This window comes from Xiphophorus maculatus, chromosome 7 (assembly GCF_002775205.1).
Source record: "Xiphophorus maculatus strain JP 163 A chromosome 7, X_maculatus-5.0-male, whole genome shotgun sequence".
Lineage (NCBI taxonomy): Eukaryota > Metazoa > Chordata > Actinopteri > Cyprinodontiformes > Poeciliidae > Xiphophorus > Xiphophorus maculatus.
The window spans coordinates 588692-605952 of record NC_036449.1 but is presented as its reverse complement, the minus strand read 5'-3'; the positions used below and the strand labels follow the sequence as shown (position 1 = coordinate 605952).

Sequence of the window (17261 nt, the reverse complement as noted above, 5' to 3'; positions counted from 1 at the left end):
TAAACTGCATGCAGTACGACGAATCTTTAACACCCACGAAAGAGTATATTGTGTTTAAATAAGACCATGGGCTCTCATCACCAGCTGGTGGTTCCCCTGGAGCCGTGTCCGACGTAGTTGCAGTCGTTGTGGTCTCCGTCTCCTCCTCCATGTGGCTGCTGCTGATTGCGAGACTTGCTTTGTGTTTAATGGGAGAAGCGAAACAGGTGTATCCTATTGGTGGTGATGAACAAGCCCAGGCAAGTAGGCTACCGACTTTGTTGCAGTCAATCAGTAGGTGGGGTCAAAACACTTGCGTTTCTCTCTCGCTTTTTTGTAACGAGTAACTAAACCACACATTGAAAATGTGTCGGAGTAAAAGTACGCAATTAAGTTCGGAAATATAGTGAAGTAAAAGTGAAAGTCATCAAAAAATTTTATACTCGAGGAAAGTATGAAGTACTCCAAAATATACTTAAGTAAAGTAGTGAAGTATTTTTACTTCGTTACTATACAACACTGCAAATTTGGATACTCTGGAAGTTGATTTAATGAATCAGAAGTCAGACCCATCTGAGTTCAAATGAAATGCAGCATTAATTCACTTTGTTGTCACATGTTTTACACAGTTGAGAGTCTCTTGTGATGCATTGGTTTGCACTAATGAAAAGTGTCAATTTTATGTTATTAATTTCTGTGCCCTTAGAAAATGTGTTACTTTGGTTTGTGCTTCTAAATTTATATTCTTCCTTTAGAAAATTATTAAAACATTTTTATGTTCCTAAAAGATATGCAAATATTTATATTTATATAAAAACTTTGATGTAAAGATTCATAGTTTCATCCCCGGTCAAAAATGTTGTTAATTTAAACTAACAATTGAGAATATGAAAGTCATTGTTTTCCAGCCGTTTACACCTTTCAGTACTTCAGACTTTACTAAATATACTCACCTGTTGCTTTTTATGTCTTATTTGCAAATTGCATGGAAATATGGTATAATAGCCCTGACATGTCTGACTTATGCACTTTATTTACATGTAAATTTAAATGTGATTTTTTTCTTCAACTCCTTTCACATAAGTCCAGACCCTCTGTACGAAGCATTGTGTAGTACAAAGGGCTGCTTTATACAAGGCTTGGTCGCAAAAAAATGTGCAGCACCATATTTTACGCACAAGTTGGTATGTTGTGCGTACCAACTTGTGCGCACAACACAATCATGCCACATATTAATGTGGCATGAACTTTGCTCAAGTATACGGAACTGCTCCTTTAATTCCTAAATAAGAAAAGAAAGTACCTTTCTCCATGTTCTCTAGCTCTGAAAATGCAGAGATCCATTGGCAACTGCTTTTCAGAAATTCTATCCAGATTTTGCAATATTTGTCACCTATCTGTACAGTTAAAATCAATGCTAATGTAAATTGAAATCTTCCATAACCTATATATCAGAGGAGCCCAAGTCCAATCCTCAAGAGCTTTCATCTTGCAGCTTTTAAATGTGCCCCTTCTCCAACACCTGAATCAAATGAAATGCTGACATGTTTGCACCGCGTGAGCGCAGCGAGTTTCCACAAAAGAGAAAAACTGCACAGTTTCTCCAGTCAACTGTTTTTTTTTTGTTTTTTAATTTATAACAGCCACTGATGACCGCGTCATTTCTTAACGCTTTAATTTCTGGAAAACTGGAGCGAAACCTTGGCGACGGCTAGCACATACAGTACAGACCAAATGTTTGGACACACCTTCTAATTCAATGGGTTTTCTTTATTTTCATGACTATTTATAAGACAAGAAATCCCACTTATTAACCTGACAGGGCAGGTTAACCTATGAAGTGAAAACCATTTCAGGTGACGACCTCTTGAAGTTCATTGTGGTGGATGCTCCTCCCACCACCACATCGTGTTAGTATTTTTTCTTTATATTACATTACAGTTTATACGTTTAAGTTAGTTATTTCATTTAGACATATATTTTCTAATGGGTGCACACTTTATTTAATGTCTGTCTGAATGGTTTATTTACACTTCTCTTTTGTTTGAGGTGTTGCTGAGATAAACCAGCTGGAGGAGGAAACCTGGAGCATACCATTTGTTTTTGAAAGACTGAAGGGGGAAGACTTGTTTCAAGTTGTTTTTATTTAGTTAATTTTGTCACTTAAATATTCACTTATTGTTTCTGCTAAGTAAGAGTTAGTTTTGCTTTATTTATTTCATAGAATGCTTTAGTTAATTTTGTATTTATTTGTTCTTTTGTTATGTCGTGCCTCCCTCATGTGGTAGATTTAGGTTACTCCACCCCTATTTAATCCTTTTGTTCTTTGTTGGCAGGTCAGTTTTGTTTGTGTTCAGTTAGAATTCTACGGTGGCCGACAGGTGCAAATGCGCAGCAAAAGAGAAAACATGCAAACAAAAAAGAAGACACCCCCGAATGAAATGCAGCAAATAAAAAGAGAGACGCAAACACCCCCGAATGAAATGCAGCAAACAAAAAGAGAGACGCAAACACCCCCGAATGAAATGCAGCAAATAAAAAGAGAGACGCAAACACCCCCGAATGAAATGCAGCAAATAAAAAGAGAGACGCAAACACCCCCGAATGAAATGCAGCAAACAAAAAGTGTTGAAAACGGAAGTGCTCCAGACCACTAGGGGGAGTCAAAGAAAATAGTATTCATTTCTATGGGACCAGATGCAAGATTCAGAGAAAGAAATTTGAAAGAAAGTAAAGGTATCTCTCTGAATCTTGCATCTGGAAAGTGTGATTATTGTGAGAAGTCTGAAACAATAGAGCATGTTATTTTAGAGTGTTGTAAGTATGAAGAAGAGAGAAGATGCATGCTGAGAGAGTGTGTAGGTATTAAAGAAAGGTTTAATTTAATAGAATTTTTGAGGAGAGATTTCGGGAGTAGACATATTCAAATAATTATTCGGTATCTTAAAAAAACAAAGCTATTTCATAGGATATGAGTAGAGCAAGTTGGGTGTGAATGTGTAAAGAATATCAAAGAGGGGTATATAAAGTTATAAGCAAGTTGGATAATATAAGCAGGTGTGTATGTGTGGGGGTATGTTTAATCAGGAGTTAATGGAGGGAAAAGGTAGAAAGTGAAAGTTTATAGACCATCTCGAACCACACTCCATACTGGTAAGTGGCGGTAATGCTACTGTAAGTTTGTTGCCAACCGCCAATAAATACCAAGAAGAAGAAGAAGAAGAATCTTGCATCTGGTCCCATAGAAATGAATACTATTTTCTTTGACTCCCCCTAGTGGTCTGGAGCACTTCCGTTTTCAACACTTTTTGTTTGCTGCATTTCATTCGGGGGTGTTTGCGTCTCTCTTTTTATTTGCTGCATTTCATTCGGGGGTGTTTGCGTCTCTCTTTTTATTTGCTGCATTTCATTCGGGGGTGTCTTCTTTTTTGTTTGCATGTTTTCTCTTTTGCTGCGCATTTGCACCTGTCGGCCACCGTAGAATTCAGTTAACCTCAGTTAAATTGGGCCCAAGATTGTTATTTATTCTTTGACTTATTTTTGCATTAAATCTTTATGTTTTGTTTGCTATTTTGGAATAATTAAATTGAATTTTTGCTACTTTGAAAATTTTTTTGTCCTCGTTTGAGTCTGGTCCCTCACACTCATCAAGAAAATGCAGAGTGTGTGCAAAGCAGTAATCACAGCAAAAGGTTGCTACTTTGAAGAAACTAGAATATAAGGGGTATTTTCAGTTGTTTTACACTTTTTTGCTTAGTGCATATTTCCACATGTGTTATTCATAGATTTGATGCCTTCAGTGTGAATCTACAATGTCAATAGTCATGAAATTAAAGGAAACTCATTGAATTAAAAGGTGTGTCCAAACTTTTGGTCTGTACTGTATGTTTAAATATAAATTTAAATATTTGCTAATGTGATTTTCAAAGTCCTCCTTTTTGCAGCATTTAAAACCTATTTAAGGTCTGTACAGTTGTGCTAACAAAAGCTGCAGAGCTTTTGTTCAGTTTTCTTTCTTTTTTTTTAATATGACGTGTGCATCTTTCAGATGTTGCCATTACTACAATCCTCCAGTAGGTGTTTGAAGGCCTGAATGACTGCTGATGAATGCATTTAGTCATTTGATTCAAGTGTTTTGGAGAAGGGATGCATCTAAAAGTGGCAAGAAGGTAGTTCTCTGCGACATGAATTGGGCCTATAAACATCTGTTTTTATGCACTTTTCTAAAGTCTCTCTTCTTCAGCTAGCTACCATCTAATCTTCAAATAAGCTGCATAATGCATAATGGATTCAATAAATCAAAATGCATTATCAAGTATTGGATAAAAGTCTACAAAACTGCCTTTTTTGCTGTACCTAAAATATTATGTGAGTAATATTTAATTTGTTGTCTTTTTGTGACATTCAGCTCATATGGACCCAGTGCAGAGGCTATTCTTGGACTCTATACGAGAATATTCAACAAATTCCCAGTAAGCATCAACATTTCTGTGTTATGATACTCTTTTGTGCAAAAGATCTAATGAGGTGCTGACTAATTGGTTTTTCACCTGTTCTAAAACAGAGCAGCTGGTGGTCTGGTTGATGCTGGCTCACAGTATCAAAAAGTTTTGGAAGAGGAGATAGCAAAGCTACAGAGACTTTATGGTGGTGGAGACCTAACCAGTTTTCCTAATTTCAAATTTACAGGTAAGTTAACAATTGGGTATTTGGTATTTAGTACAGATGGAAAGTTTTTGACAATCCCAGTGAAAATATGTGAAAATCCTTTAAATGAATTTGTCATTTATTGCAGTAGTATAACCTCACACTAAAGACTCATTTTGAAAAACACAATATATTATCAAGTACATTAGTGCAGTGGAGAAAGAAGCCCCATTTATAAAACAACATTCCAGAATCAGCCTGTGCTACCAGGGTTGCCACCTTTCAGAAATTAAAATATGTGACACCCACCATAGCCCGTGTCACCCTACTTTCATGTAGTAGAGTTGGCCACTCTACTAGTAGTAGTAGAGTACTACAGCGGCCTTCCCACCCCTTCTCATGGGGTGGGAAGGCCGCTGAAGTGATAGACAATATTTTATGGCAGTGTTTGTTAAAAAAAACAGTGATTCACAGAACAATAGTTTATACGTACATAGAGGTTGGTTACAATACCCCAGAATTGTACTCCAATCAGAGTAACATACCTGCAACACATTTTTACTTAAGTAGATTTACTTAAACTTTTATTGAGTAGGTGTAAAAGTATTTGGTAAAAGTTAACTCAAGTAACTGATCATAAAGCCTGATTTAATATTCAAAATGTGTCCTCAGACAGTCGGAAATATAAAAGTTATGTGAACATTCTGGTATTTTAAAGAGTATTGACAAAATATTTGTACAAAAAAGGAATTTGGTTTTTAGGCTGTTTCTAGACTAAATTTACCATGGAGGTCAGGGTAGTCAGTGTTTTTTCATGGGTGCTTATAAAAGAATGAAACAAAAACAGAGCAATATATTTCATCATTTAATATTGTTAGCCAAAGAGCTACTTGCGTATCCAGAGATCCAGGTTGCAGATCCTGATCAAGCAGATGGAAAGTGTGATGCTATCTCGATACACCAGCTAAAAGTGCAGCACTATAATTTTTTATTACTGATAATTGTTCAGGTAAAGTTGTGAAGATTAAAAGAATATACCACTGAATATTAAAAGAGACATTTATTTACTGTATTTTCCACACTATAAGGCGCACCACATTATAAGGCGCACCTTCAATGAATGGCCTATTTTAAAACTTTTTTTCATATATAAGGCGCACCACATTATAGGCACATAGAATAGACGCTCCAGTAGAGGCTGGGGTTACGTTATGCATCCATTAGATGGAACTGCGCTAAAGGGAATGTCAACAAAACAGTCAGATAGGTCAGTCAAACTTTATTAATAGATTATAAACCAGCATTCTGAAAACTCCTTTCATTCCCAAAATGAATAAACAACTGTTTTATTATTTTCCCCGAGGTAAAGTAAGTGTCGTGGTATTTTCGTGACACAGTTCATCTTTTAACAACAGCAAGGTATAACATATAGTGGAGGGGAACTTTTCCTCAATTCAATAAACACGTAAAAAACAGTCTGATACTGTTACGGTAAATCAAACCTTAGTGCAATCACAATATATCCACTTCTGCACCATTGATTCGTTCATGTTAAATTCTCTCGCTGCTGCTCTATTCCCGTGTTCTATTGCGTGACTGATAGCCTTGAGCTTAAACTCTGCGTCGTAAGCGTGTCTCTTAATAGGAGCCATTTTGGGGTCTTTACACAAAACCCAGCGTGCACCGCGCGCTTCTTCTTCTACGGGGGAAAATGAAGTCGGCGGCTGCTTACCGTAGTTGCGAGACCTGTTGTAGCTCAATATTTGTCCATATATAAGGCGCACCGGATTATAAGGCGCACTCTCGGCTTTTGAGAAAATTGAAGGTTTTTAGGTGTGCCTTATAGTGCAGAAAATACGGTAGTATAATTTCTTCGGTTCCCCTGTTGGCCCCTGTCTCGAACCGCCCATGGGCTGCAGGTCTGTGTTTGGTGCATTTTGTCTGTCAGGTTAATAAAATAATAGTAAATCACATTAATAAAATAATAGTGAAATAATATTTCCCTGTTACTCACTGCCAGTGGTCAGTTCTTACTGACCACTGAAAACTGAATTCATAAAATATATAAATTTCTTAATAAAACACACAGAAAGACCTAACAAACCATTTTAAAGTATGAAATATTTATGTATTTACTGTTAATCTATTAGAATGATTTGTTCTTGAAATTGCCATTCATATTACTTTGTCTGATACTGTTATATATTAAATAAACTATCATCCAAACTCAACATCCTTGCCAAATAATCAAACCATAACAGTCTACGAAAAGCACAATAAGAAACTTAATCAATCATAGCAAAATGTTCTGTACCATATCTGGAATGTGCGTATGTATTTTTGAAAGCATTTTTGCTTCTAAGAACATGGAATCAGGTAGAGGATGTTTTAAAAAGACATGGGTTGATAGCAGCTCACCACGACTGCATAGTGTCTGTCTCTAGGCAACCATGACAACACCATCTGTCCTTAGCATTCTGGGGGTCCATTGTAGCTCCTGCCACTAGAATTTAGCTGACCTTAATATATCATGTGTTTTGTTTTGGTCAGTAGGCCCAAACAGCGAAAGCATTGCGAAGGCCTATTGTAATCGTACTGTTTATTATTATGATTCTTCCACCAAAATGAATTGGCTTTTTGGAAGTCTTGATATATTCAAAAACTCAAAAAACTTGGCTGACGCATCAAGTCTGCGTAAAAATTACGTTTTTTAAGGTCGTCGCAAAATTTGCACAAGAAACGGTTCAACAGCTCTGAACTCTTTACTCTGAACAGTCTCTATCTGACCCCTTTGACTTAATCAACATGAAACTGTGTCCAGAGACAGAAGACATGTTGTTGTAAGATGTTTTACAACACTGACTGGTTTTGGTGGAGCAGGTGGGCGTGGCGAAGTTATCTGTGACGCCGTTGCCATATGTTTGGCTCTAAATTCCAGGGATTTGAGCTGAGCTGCACTAAACTCACTGGGTTCGATCCTTATCTATCCCTTTACAGAAATCCACAACCATCTTTGGCATGCGTGGCCTAATTTCTCTACAGTGCCTCCTCAAATATTTTAAATGATCAGCTCCGAGCCATGCTTTAACCCATAATTATAAAATTTGATACACTTCTGAATCTTGTCAGGTCCAACAAAAAAGTCTCTTGGAGCTATGCTCCAAATCCAATAGGAAGTTAGATTTGGTGCTTCCTGTTGCCACTTTGATCCAAAAGCTGCCACTTTTTCTTTTTTATTGATCGAACTTGTCCTACAGCTATTGAGATACAGACTTCAGAATCACTCAGCAGTCTTGAGACATTGAAGGTCAAACCTTATCAAAGGATTTTTTGTACATCAAAGCATGTGGGTGTGGCTTAGTGTCAAAATCTGACTATTCACCATGAAACATCATGGTGCAATAACTTCCACATACAAGGTCATAGCTGGATCAGACTTTCTCTGTCTCATTACAGACCGGCCCTCATTACATTTACACATCACCTTAGCTTGCTCACTTTGAACAGGAAGTCACCTGTATTTTTTTCTGGATGTCTTACTTTTACTCTTTGACTTGTATAGGTTTCATCCTGTGCCAAGTGACATAAATGACATGATGATGAATTCTGTCAACACTGGCTGGCTGCTGCTGACTGAACTGTGTGGGCGTGGCCAAATGGCAAATTTCAATCCCTGGTCCTAAGCAAACAGTTGTCTCTAAATCATAAACAAATCCGATTTGCACCAAACTTATGATTAACTTTTGTAAATCTCTAAAGAGCCTAATAGCATTAAATTGTAATTTGACTCCACTAGGTTAACAGCTAGGTTAATCCAGCTATATCTCCTCACTGACTGTGAGGTAATTTCCCTGCTGGGATGAATAAAGTAATTCTATTCTATTCTATTCTATTCTATTCTATTCTATTCTATTCTATTCTATTCTATTCTATTCTATTCTATTCTATTCTAAATCAGCCGATCTGCCCCAGATTTTTTGTGCATCATCAGGGAGCACTGCCGAACACAGCAATGCATATTGCCTAGCAGACTGGTGCAGGAACTGAGCAAGAGTGTCGACAGTGGTGAGCGGGTGGCGTTTCTGGACCACCCGCAGTCACAATAAGGTCAGAGAGGCGCTGAGCTACGAGGGCCGTTGGAGACTTTAATTAATTGTTACACTTAGTGTTGATATGTATGTGATAGGCATGTCTATTGGACATTTATAGAAATACAGAACAAATCACGTGCCATATCAGTTCAGTATGGGACGCAACATTTAACAGCCAAATACGAGACGATTCCGTATTTTACAGGACGGGAAGCAACCTTATGTGGCACATTTATTAGGACTGCTGTTATTCATATTTTTCCAACCCTCTTATACCAGCCAGAGAGCACTTAAACTTATATGACATTTCATCAGTTTGGAGCATGCAGAGAAATCTTTGACACTTTTCCCTTTGTAGAATCTCACTAGGTCTTAGAAGTAAGTCCTTGGTATGCTCTTCACTCTTAAACTCAGATAGCCATGAAAGAAGGTTGAGGTCCCTTTTACAGTTTGGATCACTTGCCTGCTGCAAAACCCAGTGATGACCCATTATCAGTTTACTGACACAGGGTTTCCCCTAGAAAACTTGCTAAGCCCAGTGGTAGAGACGCTAGGGCAGTCCACCAGCAGCCCACCGTGTTTTTGTTTTAAGAAGTGTTATAATTTGACAGAAAATTTGAAAGATATTACTTGGCAATTATGTTATTGCAAGACAATATTGATAATACGTAGACATGAATTAAACAGTCTTAAAAAAGGAAAACACAAAATAATACAATTAAAATATCAATTATGTGCACTCCCGTCAAATCCTAATGAAGTAACCAGCCAGAGGATCTTAAAACAAACATTATAAAGAATTATCACCTTAAATGGAAAATTATAAGCGTATCTATGCTTAAATATTCTTAGAATGCACAATTCTGGCATTTTATTAAGCCTTTTATTTTCCTAAATCCTACCACAAGATGCAGTCTCTTGATTTTGTGGTTGTGATTATTTATTTATTCAAGCAAATGCAGTATTTTCAAGAAACAGATTTCAGATTGAATAAAAATGACTTGTGGGCATAAACTTTGTCAAGTTGAAAGCACAAACACAGAGCCAGTGCTTGGATTGAGTGAGCATGTGTGAGATGTAGGGCTGTTGTAAACAAATATTTTAGTAATCGAATAATCTATCAATTATTCTTACAATTAATCGAGTAATTGGATAAATAAAATAAAATATTGGTAAATGTGGCAGAACACTAGTGTTACTATCGGATATCAATAGCAGTCCAATTTTTCATTTTTGAGCATCCCTAACAGTTAGTTTTGTAGTTTAGGAAATTAACCTGTAACAATAATAGCTCACTTTCTAAGTTAACCTGAAGAAAAGTTATACAAAGATCTGAAATTCTATTCCAATTAATAATAAAGAGGCAGGCTCACAAATATGCTTATAAAAATTGTCTATGATCCAGCTTTTAGTTTATGTATTCATCTTCAGTCAGTTTAATTGATGAATTATCACCTTGCCCCATACCTGTCAAGCTTTGGTTTTGAGAATACGGGAAATGTCGCCAGTTATTTTGATGGAAGAATTAATTTATACTGTTATAGAAGCTGCACACAGATTACTTTTCACTGTGTTAAAGTGTCATTTTGTCAGTATTGTCCCATGAAAAGATATACTTGAATATCTGCAGAAATGTGATGGGTGTAGTCACTTTTGTGATACACTGTATGTACACACACACACACATATACTATATATATAAAAAAAAATTAAAAAATTCCCTTCTCACCCACTGCGGGTGGTTCTTATCCTCTGAGCTCGGGTCCTCTACCAGAGGCCTGGGAGTTTGAGGGTTCTGCGCAGTATCTTGGCTGTGCCAAGGACTGCACATTTTTGTACTGAGATGTCTCATGTTGTTCCTGGGATCTGTTGTAGCCATTGGTCCAGTTTGGGGGTGACTGCCCCGAGGGCCCCGATGACCACAGGCACCACTGTGGTCTTCACCTTCCAGGCCCTCTCCAGTTCCTCCCTGACGCCCTGGTATTTCTCTAGTTTCTCGTGCTCCTTTTTCCTGATATTGCAGTCGCTTGGTATTGCTACATCTACCACAACGGCTTTCCTCTGTTGTTTATCCACTATGACAATGTCTGGTTGGTTCGCCATTACCATTTTGTCTGTCTGGATCTGAAAGTCCCACAGGATCTTAGCTCTGGCGTTCTCCGCCACCTTTGGGGGTGTTTCCCACTTTGATCTCGGGGTTTCCAGTCCATATTCTGCACAGATGTTTCTGTACACTATGCCTGCAACTTGGTTATGTCGTTCCATGTACGCTTTCCCTGCCAGTATCTTGCACCCTGCTGTTATGTGCTGGACTGTCTCAGGGGCCTCCTTGCACAACCTACACCTTGGGTCTTGTCTGGTGTGGTAGATCTGGGCCTCTATTGCTCTGGTGTTTAGGGCCTGTTCCTGGGCGGCCAGGATGAGGGCCTCTGTGCTGTCCTTGAGTCCAGCTTTTTCCAGCCATTGGTAGGATTTACTGATATCAGCCACTTGGGTTATTTGCTGGTGGTACATCCCATGTAGGGGCTTCTCCTCCCATGATGGTATCTCTGGCACCTAAACCTCCGTTCCCTGTTGTCTGAGACATTCACTGAGCACATTGTCTGTTGAGGCTTTGTCCCTGATGTATTTATGGATCTTAGTTGTTTCGTCCTGGACTGTGGTTCTCACACTCACTAGTCCTCTGCCTCCTTCCTTGCAGCTCGTGTACAGTCTCAGGGTGCTGGATTTGGGATGGAACCCTCCATGCATTGTTAGTAGTTTTCTAGTCTTAATATCCGTGGCTTTTATCTCCTCCTTTGGCCAGCTAATTATTCCAGCAGGGTATCTGATTACTAGCTGTTTATCGCACGGATTTTGTTCTTGCCGTTGAGCTGGCTTCTCAGGACTTGCCTTATTCGTTGGAGGTATTTAGCTGTGGCTCCTTTCCTTGTGACCTCATCGAGGTTGCCATTTGCTTGTGGTATACCTAGGTACTTGTAGCTGTCCTCTATGTCTGCTATTGTTCCTTCTGGGAGTGAGACCCCTTCTGTGCGGATGACCTTCCCCCTCTTGGTGATCAGCCGACCACACTTCTCTAGTCCGAATGACATCCCAATGTCCGTGCTGTAGATCCTGGTGGTGTGGGTCAGTGAGTTGATGTCTCGCTCACTCTTGACATACAGCTTGATGTCATCCATGTAGAGAAGGTGACTGATGTTGGCCCCATTTTTGAGTCGGTATCCGTAGCCAGTCTTGTTGATAATTTGGCTCAGGGGGTTCAGGCCTATGCAGAACAGTAGCGGGGACAGAGCATCTCCTTGGTATATGCCACATTTGATGGACACTTGTGCAAGTGGTTTGCAGTTGGCTTCAAGGGTGGTTTTCCACAGCCTCATCGAGTTTGCAATGAAGGCTCTCAGAGTCCTGTTGATGTTATACATCTCTAAGCATTCAATGATCCAAGTATGCGGCATTGAGTCATAGGCTTTCTTGTAATCAATCCAAGCCATGCACAGGTTGGTGTGTCGGGTTTTGCAGTCTCGGGCAACTGTGCGGTCTACGAGGAGTTGGTGTTTGGCTCCTCTGTTATTTACACCGATACCTTTCTGTGCTGTGCTCATGTGTTTATCCATGTGTTTGCTTATCTTGGCCGCTATGATGCCTGACATGAGCTTCCATGTTGTGGAGAGGCAGGTTATTGGTCGGTAGTTGGGTGGGACTGGACCCTTTGATGGATCCTTCTGGATTAGGATTGTCCGCCCTTCAGTTAACCATTCAGGGTGCGTCCCACTTTGTAGCAGCTGGTTCATTTGGCCCGCCAGTCGCTCATGGAGGGCAGTGAGTTTCTTTAGCCAGTAGGCATGGATCATGTCAGGCCCTGGTGCTGTCCAGTTTTTCATACCTGAGACTCTTTCTTGGACATCTGTCACAGTGATGGTTACCAAGGCTTGCTCAGGGAGGTTACTATGGTCCTCTCGTAGAGAGATCAACCACTGTGCATTGCTGTTGTGAGACGCCTCCCTTTCCCATTGCCTTTCCAGTATTGTTCAGTCTCCAGCCTTGGTGGGTCTACTCTGTTGTTATTACCCTGCCATTGAGAGTACACCTTAGCTGGTTGAGTGGAGAAGAGCCGGTTAATCCTTCTGGATTCATTCTCCCTTGTGTGTCTCTTTAGGCGGCTGGCCAAGGCTTGGAGCCTCTGTTTGGCAGTTTCGAGTGCTTCAGGTATGGACATCTGCCTGTACTTTCTGGGTACTGGTCTTTTCATTGTACCCTTATGGAGCTCTGACAGTTGGCTCACTTCCCTCCTTGTTACCTTGATTTTAGCCTCTAACCATCTTTTCCACGGTGGGTATTGGGTCTCATGGCTGCTCTTATAGCCAAGTATCTCAAGGATCACTGATGCTGAGTTGTAGATCAGCTCATTGGTTTCTGTTATGGTGTTGGTAGGGATTGTTCTCAATGCTGTATTCACATTCTCAATGAGGCTTTCTGATGGTACTTCACTCAGCCGTTGTAATTGGCGCCAAGGAGGTCTGGTTGTCATTCGGGTCATGATTTTCTCTCTCAGGTCAGCAGCTGTCTCGTTCAGCTCTGATTCGCTCAATGGGGCCGTGTATCCCCTGACTGGGTGGGGACTTGTAGTTAAGTCCCCACAGTTCTGACATCCAGGTTCCTCCTTTTTGCCGTAGCATTTGTGTTGTATCTCGTCAATCTCGTCTATATATATATATACATATATATATATATATCCCAGGCCGGGATTCTAACCTATGACTTCTGCCACGAGGACTAAGGCCTCCATATGTGGGTCATGCTTTGCCCTATGTCCCCATAGCGCTTCTGAAATTATTTCTTAACATGGGTTTTTTTGTCGCCTTCACACATTTATGGTTGGATTTTCAGATTATACTACTGTAACTACTGTAGATGGCTGTAGTTTGAAGATTTTGAAATTTATATTTCTGCATCTATTGTTGAAGATAAGTTAAGTTTAAAAAAAGATGTTGGTGTTAAATAATTTCAATGACAGAGCTGTGTTTTTTGTTTCAGAACCCCAGTGGGATGAAGTTTTCCAGAAGTGAACCATCAGCACTTCTGCTTAACCTTTACAACTTTGTGCACAGGAACATGAATTTGTGTGATTGTCAAGCAAATGAACCTCTACCTGTTGCTTATATGTGAAGATAAAACATTGGATTTGTAGAAACTGTAGATTTCGTGCCTGCAGAAGATAAGGTTTTGCATTTTTTCCATGACGTTTGACAGAGTGATCTTAGAGATGCAAATTAGGTTGTCTGAATCTAAATCTTTAGATTTAGAGACAACAGAATAATGTGACTTCTGTTGTCTCCTTTTTCATTCCTCTCAAGAATTTTTCAACTGTATGTAGCAAAGAGATGTTCATTTAAAAATAGCATGGAACTCAAATAAGTTGTCTGATTTTTTGCTTCTATGTTTCCCCATCCTTAAAGACCAAAACATGAGGAACTTCATATAATACAAAACAGATGTTATCTTATGGACATTAGTGCTGTTTGGCTGCTAAAAGCAAGCATAATTATTGCAGTACTTATAGAATAATTACAACAATTTAACTAGGGCTTCACTCTTTCCAGAGAGAGAGAGACAATTTGGTACTATATCTATATCAGTTACATAAATCATGAGTGTTCATTTTCCAACACTTTGAGAATTCTCTAAGTAGTTCAATTTAAATGTCCACCAAAGAAGGAAGAGGACAGCCAATGATCCTCTAAGCTGCCTTTACGGTCCTCTGGAGCCTCATTCTGTCTGTAACAGAACAGCTGCTATACCGTACTGTGATGCTGTATGTCAGCACGCTCTATGGATGAGTGGTAGAAGGTCAACAGCAGCTTGAAAAATTTTATGTTGAGCTTGTTCTAAATATTGTGATTGATAAATAAGACCTCAGGTAAGACCTTAAGTTCTCAGGTTACTCCTGAGAACCATAGATTGAAATTGAATGGTTTGCAGTAATCTGACAGGTTTATTACAATAAAACAAGACAAAAACATACAGATATCAGATAACTACTTCAATGATGAACTAAACAATTCTCCAAATAAAATAGAGCTATTTTGAAAAAACATATTAAAAGAAGTAAAACAAAAGAAATATGAAAAAAAAAAATACCAAGGGAATACATTTCTTCCAATCCCTTATTTCTTTGAGTTCTTGTTATAACAAAGCTTCTTTTCTTGTTCTCTTTTTTCCTTATTGTTCTCTGATACTTGTGTGAATTTTATTTTATTTTTTTCATAATAGGGCTATTGGGGGAAGAAAAATATATACCTAACATTTAAAAACAATTAATACATATGCACAAGTATAAAACAATAAAAACAATTTAAAAACAATGACACTGATTCATAGAATGTTATTGCCTATCTTTAAGAACTGCTCGAAATAAGTCCAGTGAAATCATTTCCGACATCTTAAGTTCAGACTGCAACTGATTCCACGTTGTGGGGGCAAAACACTGAATGCCTGCTTCCCTTTTTCAGTTTGAAAGTGTGGGACATGCAGAAGAATAATGTTATTGGAGCGAAGAGAACGAAAACTGACAGTTCTATGTAGGAGAGTGGATAAATATGCTGGGGTTAGACTGAGTAAAGATTTATACATCAGGATCATTAAATGATTGTTTCTCCGTTCACTTAAAGGAGCCAATCAGCTTTTGCGTACAAATCACAATGATGTGTCAAACATCTACTACTGGTTATAAATCTTAAAGCGCAATGATACACAGTATTTAATGATTGAAGACATTTGGTCGAAGCATTCATATATAAAACATCTCCATAATCCAAAAGTGGCAGGAATGTCGCTGCTACCAATTTTCTTCTAGCTTTGAGTGTAAAACAAGATCCATTTCAATAATAAAACCCAATTTTCATTTTCAATGTCCCTAGTAGATTTGCTATGTGATTTTTAAAAGAGAGTTCATTATCTAGAATAAAACCAAGATATTTATAATTACTGACAAACTCGATTTGTGCTCCTACAGCAGTGGTAAGCAATAGGGAAGTTTCTGGTAGTTTTCTAGCATGTGAGAAAATCATTGCTTTTGTCTTGTCCACATTCAAAACCAACTTCAGAGTTTGTAACGTGTTTGAACTACATTAAAAGCAGACTGCAAATACTGTATTGCCTGCGATAGTGATGCAGAATAGCAGTATATTATTAAATCGTCAGCATAAAAATGGTAAAAAGCATTTGACAGATTGTCACGCAAGTTATTTATATAAATAGAGAATAAAAGCGGACCCAGAACTGAGCCTTGAGGTACGCCATTTAAAATAGTGAGAATAGAAGAAGTGACACCAGCCAATTGAACTCTCTGGGTTCTGTTTGACAAATAATCAGCTACCCACATGGTAGCTTGATGTGAGAGCCCAATCCTGTGTAGAATTTCAATTAAAAGCTTGTGATTTACTGTGTCAAATGCCTTTGATAAATCAATAAACAAAGCAACACAATGTTTTTTGTTATCAAGAGCCTGGATAAGATCATTACAAACCTTTAACGTGGCAGTAACAGTGCTATGTTTTTTTCTAAAACCAGACTGAACATTTTGTAAAACACAATTAGAATCTAAAAAATTCTTCAATTGATTTGTAACTAATTATTTAAAAAATTTTGCTACGATACATAGTTTAGAGATTGGTCTGTAATTGTTTACCTGTGATGATTCCCCACCTTTGAATAGAGGCAAAACAAATGCTGATTTCCATACACTAGGGATTTTATTAGAGATTAGACTTAGATTAAAAATATGAGATAATGGCTCTGCTATAAACTCTGCAGCCAACTTTAGAAAAAAAGGATCCAGATTATCTGGCCCCGCTGATTTTCTGGTGTCTATGTTTTTCAGTTCTCTGAGAACCTCAGCTGTACAAATAGGGGAAAAGTTAAAAATGGTGGAGTTACACTCATTATTCAAAAACAGTTCATCAGTATTTACATTTTGGGTAAATGAATTTAAATCATCAAATAGAGATCCTACAGAAATAATTTTAAAATAATTTAAAATTTCAAATTTATCAGACACCATTTTACTTTTTTTCCAAACAAAATTTGGAAAGTCACTCAGTGGTGCTTGCTCAGTAGCTGATTTAACTGATTTCCAAAATTTCTTTGGATCATTTAAATCTTTTGTCATTTCGGCAAGGAAATAGTCTGACTTAGCTTTCTTGATTAATGAGGTACATTTATTCCTCAATTTCCTAAACCAAAGCCAGCTCTCCTCAGCATTGTTTTTTCTTGCCCAGGCTGCATCTCTTTGTTTAAGCAGAGTCCCAATAGCTGGTAAAAACCAAGGATTATTTCTCCCCTTCACCCTAATTTTACGTTTAGGAGCATGTTTATTTATTAGTCTTGAAAACTCTTAGAAATACTGCCAGGCAAGGTTTACATTATCAAAAAGAGAAACCCTATTCCAGTTGAAAAGTAGCAAATCATGAACAAAAGCTTGTTCATTTAAGTGTTTTAGATCTCTTTTGAACAAGATACGTGGCTTGGGTTTTAGTAACTTAAGAT

The 17261-nt window shown here is 38.3% G+C and overlaps 1 protein-coding gene across 2 annotated transcripts in view; it reads left to right on the top strand.

The window, feature by feature from the left end:
* Positions 1–14962, top strand: part of LOC111609369 (tropomyosin-1, isoforms 33/34-like) — a 39673-nt gene extending 24711 nt beyond the window's left edge. For both annotated transcript variants that reach the window (XM_023337510.1, XM_023337511.1), the window contains exons 5-7: positions 4388–4451; positions 4544–4668; positions 13752–14962. In XM_023337510.1, coding sequence (XP_023193278.1) covers positions 4388–4451; positions 4544–4668; positions 13752–13783 — 221 coding nt within the window. In that variant the 3' untranslated portion in view covers positions 13784–14962. The remainder of the gene's footprint in view (positions 1–4387; positions 4452–4543; positions 4669–13751) is intronic.
* Positions 14963–17261: the final 2299 nt, after the last annotated feature.